This window comes from Lagopus leucura, unplaced genomic scaffold, assembly GCF_019238085.1.
Source record: "Lagopus leucura isolate 7727_CA_CO unplaced genomic scaffold, USGS_WTPT01 Super-Scaffold_100002, whole genome shotgun sequence".
Lineage (NCBI taxonomy): Eukaryota > Metazoa > Chordata > Aves > Galliformes > Phasianidae > Lagopus > Lagopus leucura.
In genome coordinates this window covers 11,762,708-11,769,402 of record NW_024962263.1, presented here as the reverse complement: position 1 = coordinate 11,769,402, position 6,695 = coordinate 11,762,708, and the positions used below count along the sequence as shown (strand labels likewise).

The following is a 6,695-nucleotide window of genomic DNA, read 5'->3' as shown; positions in this document are numbered from 1 at the left end:
CTTTTCGGACCCAACTCAATAAACACATAGATAGAAATAGTGCCGATAATTTCTTCACTGGTACTATCACAGGGAAAACAAAATAATATCAAAGAATTACACAAAACAATTTAAAAGACAGTGAGCTATTTAAAGAAACCGATTTCTAAGCAGCTTCGTGCAGTAACTCCCAAAGTCGGTGTGCTTGAAGGTGCGCTGTGATTATCGCTGCTCCGGAGAGGAAGAGCTGCCCAAAAGCGGGGCACTGAGGTGAACACCTCTGTATTTATTTACAGTGCAAACTCAGCAATGCGGCAGCAATTACTGCTGAGTGTCGCCTCCTGATAAGAGGCACTGATAGGAAACGGCATTATCTTGCGAGCAAACTTTAGGCCTTAAATATCTGCAATCGAATCGCCTTCTCCCCAGATCTGACTGACAGGGCACAGCCTTTCAACTTAATGAATTTACGGCAGTTTGGTGGCTGTTTGCAAAGGGGGAGGCAATCCTCAATGCCCGTAGGTTCTTAATTGCAAATTGAGCAGAAGGTGACATTCCTGCCCGGACAGAATGTCAGTCTGCGACCCCTTCGTCTACGGTGGCCGTGGAAATATATTTTTTTCAGGTTTAAAGAATAAAGAGGAAGGGGAGAGACGGAAAGAAAAAAAAAAAAATCCTTAAAAACCACATAGGAAAAATTCTCCCCTCCAACTTTTCCTAAACGGATCCGCAGCGGAGCAGTGGGGCCGTCCCAGCGGAGTGGAAAGGTCCCCAAAGGACAGGAGCGGGGCAGAGCCACGGCAGTGCGACCCAGCGCTTCGTTCTCTTCGGAGATCAAGCGCTGCTCTACAGGAGCGGCCCCTCTGCCAACTGCGCAAAGCAGCGATTTCTGTGCCCACGGCACACTTAAGAAAACGCACATTAGAGACTATCAGCCATCTAAGATCCACCGCGGGGTTTAGAAACACACGCGGTGCGTTTCTAGAAATAAATACGCGAGCCTTCTTTAAACAGAGATCCACATTCAAATCCCGCTTACAAACATCGGGGTAACGCGTAGGGGCCGCCCCATGTGCGTGCACCGACAGCAGCGCAGGGACCGGGCCGGGGCCGCACCGCCGTTCTCGGCCATTTATTGAGGAGAAAACGCTTCTGTTTGCTCGCCAGCCCCGAGCTACCCCGGGAGGAATTTGTTTCCAGTGAATGGGACGATCCGAGAGAGGGGAACACAGCGCGGAAGGGACAGAAATAGGATTTTTGGACCTGGGGTGCCCGGGATTTGCGCGGAGGGGACGCGCAGTGCCGTCGCCCCGCGGGAGCCACGGAACCCTTTTCTTCCCCTCTCAAAGCAAAGCGTGAAAGTATGCAGACGTGGGCAGGGTCATTCCAACTGAACGGTAATTTATTAATAAACAAACAACGCGATACCTTCGGGATATTTTCAACGAAAAAAAAAAAAAAAAACAGGAAAAAATATTGATAGAATAAGATTAATACAGTTTCCCTTTTTTTATATATATAGAGTGAAAAAAAAATATCAGCGTTTCAGTCCGTGTTAACGACACTTCTCGGGGAAGGGGAAACACTTTGTGGCGTTTGGTCCGCACCATCCAACTACAAATTAAAAATAAATTACTATGTGGCAATTTACACTTTCAAACAAGTCCTTGTCCGGGGGGGAGGGCGGGTGGGGGTGCAGAAGCGGGGCGCGGCGATACCTCACGGGACGGGACGCGGGGGGAGAGCACTGCTGGGAAGCGATCAACCAAAAAAAAGCGACACTTACGTGGGAGCGGGCACCGCCGTCCTCTCACCGCCCCGCACGCGGGCGGCGGGCGGCGGGCCGCGCTCAGAACTTGCCGCAGTCGTAGACGAAGGCCCCGGAGGCGCGGTACAGCGGCTGGCTGCCGGGGAACGCCATCTGACAGCTGCCACCGCCCCCCGCTCCTCCGCCGCTCCCCGCGTTGCCGCCGCCTCCTCCGCCTCCGGGCGAGGCGCTGAGCCCCATCCGCGGCGCTTCGAAGACGTCCCGCGGACCGGCGGCGAAGCTCTGCTGCGGCCCCGCGTAGCCCAGCTCCCCCGCCGCCGCCGCCGCCGCCGCCGCCGCCGCAGCAGCCTGGTTGAGGTACCAGGAAGCCAAGCGGCCCTGGTGCGGGTGCGGGTGCGGGTGGTGCCCCTCCTGGTGGCCGCCCCCTGCCCCGCCGCCGCCGCCGCCGCCGCCACCGGGGCCGCCGCCGCTCCCCGCGCCGCCGTTGGCCGCTCCGCCGCCGCCCCCTCCGGGCATGGCGTAGTCGGGCAGCGGCTCCTCGGCGGGGCTGGCTGCGGGCAGGTGGCCGCCGGGCCGCTCGTTGCCCCCCGCCGCCGCGTACAGGCTCATGGCCTGCATGTTGCAGTGGTAGGAGCCGGCGGCGGCGGCAGCGGGCTGGCCGCAAGGCGAGCCGTATACCGCGGAGCTGTGGCCCGGAGAGTAGGCGCCGAGCGAGAGGGCGGGCGGCAGCGAGCTGCGCGGGGCGGCGGCGGCGGGGGGCAGCAGGCCGGCGCCCAGCTCGGCCGCCTGCGGGGAGCCCCGCAGCGAGGTCATGATGTTGTCCACGCTGAAGCCCGGCCCGTGATGGTGCGGAGGGGGGGGAGGAGGAGGAGGTGGAGGAGGTGGAGGAGGCGGCTCGGGGCCCTCCATGCCGAGGGAGCGGGCGGCGGGGAGCGCTCCGCCGCGGGGGCTGCCGCCGCTCGAGAGGCTGCTGCTGCTGTCGGGGCTCTCGATCTTGGGCACGGCGCCCAGCGGCGGCGCGGCGCCCGGCGGGGACACGGCCTGCGGCGGGGAGGCCGTGCCGTTCTCCGTCTTGATGTCCTGGATGCGCACCGGCGGCGGAGCGGCCCCGGCCGCGGGAGGGCCCCCGCCCTCGGGCTCGGCGCTGGTGGCGGCGGTGGGCGGCGGGCGCGGCGGCGGCGGGGCATGGTCCTTGAGGTGCAGGCGGTCCTTCTCCTCCTTGTCCTTGACGGCGTCCTTCTTCTTGAAGCGGCGGCGGCGGCGCAGGAAGCTGCCGTTCTCGAACATGTTGTAGGAATCGGGGTCCAGCGTCCAGTAGCTGCCCTTGCCGGGCTTCTTGTCGTCGCGGGGCACTTTGACGAAGCACTCGTTGAGGGACAGGTTGTGGCGGATGGAGTTTTGCCAGCCCTGCTTGTTGTCCCGGTAGAAAGGGAAGCGCTCCATGATGAACTGGTAGATCCCGTTGAGGGTGATCTTCTTATCGGGCGCGTTCTGGATGGCCATGGTGATGAGCGCGATGTAGCTGTAGGGCGGCTTCACCATATCCTTGGGCTGCGGCGGCGGCGTGTAGGGCCCGTAGGCGCGGGCCATGCCGGCGGGGTACTGCTCGTGGGCCGGGTGCGAATACACGCTCATGGGGGCCGGCATGGCCGCGTAGCCCCCGCCGGCCGCCGCCGCCGCCGCTCGGTAGTAGCTCTGCTCCCCGCCGAGGTACGGCACCACGCCCAGGGAGTTGGGGCTGGACACGGAGTAGCGCGCCTGCATGGCCGCCCGGCAGCCGTCCCCCTCCCTCCCTCCCGCCGCGGCGAGCAGCGCGGCCCTTCCCCCTCCACCCTCCGCCGCTCCGCGGGGCCGAGCAGCGCCCGGCGGCCGTGCGGCACCCCCCGCCCCCCCCGGCGGAGCGAGGGACGGAGGCGCCGGGCTCCGCTCTCGGTCTGCTCCGCGCGAGGCGGGGGGGGGAGGTCAAAAAAGCGGGGAGGGGGCAAAAAGGGCTGCGAAAAAAGAGAAACGGGGGAGGAAAAAAAAAAATGAAAAAAGGGAAAAAAAAAAAAACAACAAAAAACCAGCAATCGCAGCGGAGAAGGCAGCTCCCAACGCAGGAGGGGGATTAAGGAAAGAAAACCTTTGCGACGCAGCTCCCGGCTCCGCGTTCCGCAGCGAGCTGTCTGCAGCGGGGACCCGGCTCGGGGATGGGTTCTGTGGGGCTTTTTGAAGCGAGCAGCAGCAAGAAAAAATCCACCGTCCGCTCCGCCGGCGGAGCTCCGCGCTTTCTCTCCTCTCTCTTTTTTTCAGTCTCTTTCTCGGTGCCGGGCTGCCTTGGGACGCATCGGAAAAACTCCTGAACTTTTGAGCATCCGTCACCGCCGCGAGAACTTTTTTACGCACTTACGGTTTTCTCCTTTTTTTTTTTTTCTTTCTTTTTTTTTTTTTTTTTTTTTTTTTTTTTTTTCCTCCCCTCTCTCTCTGCTCTCTCTCTTGCTCTCTCTCTCTCTTTTTTTTTTTCTTTTCCTCCTTTTGCAGCGGCTCGGCCCCGCCCCGCCGAGTCCGGACGGCCAATAGGGGCCGGGAAACACCCGCGGCTCTGAATGAGGAGGGAAAAAAAACGAGACCGGGCTGAAAAAAAAAAAAAAAAAGAGAGAGAGGGAGAGGGAAAAAAAAAAGGAGAGAGGGAGAAAGAGAGACGGGAAAAGAGCTCCCGCGCAGCGCCGGCAGCCGCGGCTCTCGGCTACGGCCACACACGCCGAGTCTGGGGCTTGAGCGGGGCCCCGTCGCCTGCGCGCATTTTGCGCACATTTTGTGCGCGGGGGGTGGAGGGGGGGAAGGAGAGCACCAAGGCCGCGTGAGCGCCCACCCGTGCGCCGTACGAGCGCGGACAGGTCCGTGCGTTTCACCGATGCACACACACACACGCGGAGCTCTCCGCCACGCGTGTTTCTCCCCCTCCCCTCAATTCATTGTTATCATGTTCTCTGTTCGCCCCCCGCTTTCCCTCAATTTGTTATTATTATTTTCTCTGCTCACCCACCTCCCGCTGGCCTTTCCCCCTCCCTCTTCCTCTCCCCACGCCCGTGGGCGCGGAGGGAATATTCGCACGGTGTACGGACGCGGTGCGGTGCGCGGCTCTGCTCTCCCTGGGGGGGGGGGACCCTGCACAGAGCCCGGGGTGCGGCGTTTGTGCCCCACTGCGGTGCTGCTTTCCGCTCCGTGCGTGTCAGGTGTGTGTCACGGGAACGAAAAGAAATAGGCGCGGGAAAGGGGATGCTCCTGATACCGTTTGGCCGGACCTCGTGGCTAGAATTGATTCGTATTGCTGCTGCCTTTGTTGAAATGTCTGAGAGCGTACATGGGCTGTAACGGGATGTTGGGAATAACTCTTCAACGGGAGCGCAGAGGCGGCGAGGGGTGAGGGCTCGGTTCGTTCTTTTCCAGCATCCCCCTCCCTCTCCCCGATCATTGCTCCATCGGAGCGAGGAGGATTTCATTTCGCCGTTTAAACCCGGGAGAACCGCGTCCGTGTCCTGCGGGACAAGTCCCGGCAGCCCCGCGGGGACCCGAAGCCCGTTCCGCTGCCCTCGGCCGCTGCCAGCCGGGACCCCGCTGGCGTTCGGAACCGGTCGGCCGGAGGAAGGAGCCGAAATCTGTTTTGTGGGGCGGCATATGTGGGGGGAAAGACGCTGAGAGCGAGTTGGTGCGAGGCATCGCTCACCCGAGCGTGTGACAGCGCCCGTCGGGCCGAGGACCCCGGGGTTCCCCCGGTTCCGAGCCCCTTTCACAGCCTTTTGCTGTGGGGACGCATCCTTCGCTCGGTTCGTTCCTCACACAGCACAGAGCCGTTGGTTATTCAATAGGCACACGCGTGCTTTCAGTGCAAGGAACCAAAGAAGTAATTTATACGGGCTGATATCTGCTCCTTTTCATATTCAAACGTCGCGGGTCTCCTCTTGGTAATAAATGTCAGCGCTGTAAAAGGGAATACCCGATCCTACACAGCCGTGGTGTTTCACCGTCTGCAGTCGCTCACCTGCTGCTGCCCCACTGCGCGTTTCCCCCTTTCCTTCACGACTGCAGAACGAATAAACGTGCGAGCACTGCGCTGTTTATCCATCCCAACACTTGGTATTTTCAAAAACCGTGTGTCCGTCCCAACACTCGGTATTTTCAAAAGCTCTCTCTTATTTTGCTGAAGAAAAAAAAAAAAAAAAAAAGAGAAAAGAATAGGCAGAAAGAAAGGGGGGGAGTAAAGGATCTGTCAGCGCGTCCCCATGCTCCCGGGCCGTGCGATGTTCCCACGGCGTTACCGCGGACACAGCCGTTCCCATTCACTGCGCGCTCACTGCGCGGTGGACCCTTTGCTCCTCCGGCAATGTGCGGGGCTGTGCCAACACCCGGAGGTTTCAGCTCAGGGAAGAAGGAAAGGGGGGCATTAATCCGGCGTGGTTTGCATTCAACCCGTTTTGCAATAGCCCCTCTGATTCTATAATTGTGAACTGACGCAATTGCCGGCTGCGTGCTAAGCTACATACCTCGCAGCAGCGCGACTCTGGTTTCTGCATGCGGGGCACAAAAGTCACCATTGTGAGGAGCGAGAGTGGCATGTTCGTACGGTGATATTTGGTGCGAGGGCGGCAGGAAGGGCGCCTTTCCCATCGCTTTCTCGGGATACCACCCAGAAAGAGGTCTCGGCGCTGGGCTTTTGCCTCCCCGAAGGGCTCCAGAAAGCGCACCCAACGCGGCCTCCGGCTGCCGGCATCGCTCGGTGCCCCACACGGAGCGGGGCTGGAGCCGGAGGGGCCGGGGCCGGGCTCGGGGACCCCGCCGGGCAGCGTCGGGCCGGGGGAGCCGCGCCGCGGGGCTCGGCGCGTGTGTGGCCGCTGGCGGCCGTATTTACGGAGATGTCAGTAAGAAGGATGGCAGCGGAGCGCTGGGCGGAGGGGCCGCCGTCTGACCT

At 61.1% G+C, this 6,695-nt stretch overlaps 1 protein-coding gene across 1 annotated transcript; it reads right to left on the bottom strand.

Moving 5' to 3' along the window:
- Positions 1-1,363: 1,363 nt before the first annotated feature.
- On the bottom strand, positions 1,364-3,511 carry FOXC1 (forkhead box C1). Its single transcript, XM_042869651.1, is given in 4 exon segments — positions 1,364-1,593; positions 1,766-1,891; positions 1,893-1,990; positions 1,993-3,511. Coding segments are annotated over 3 exon segments (1,680 nt in total). The 3' UTR covers positions 1,364-1,593; positions 1,766-1,828.
- Positions 3,512-6,695: the final 3,184 nt, after the last annotated feature.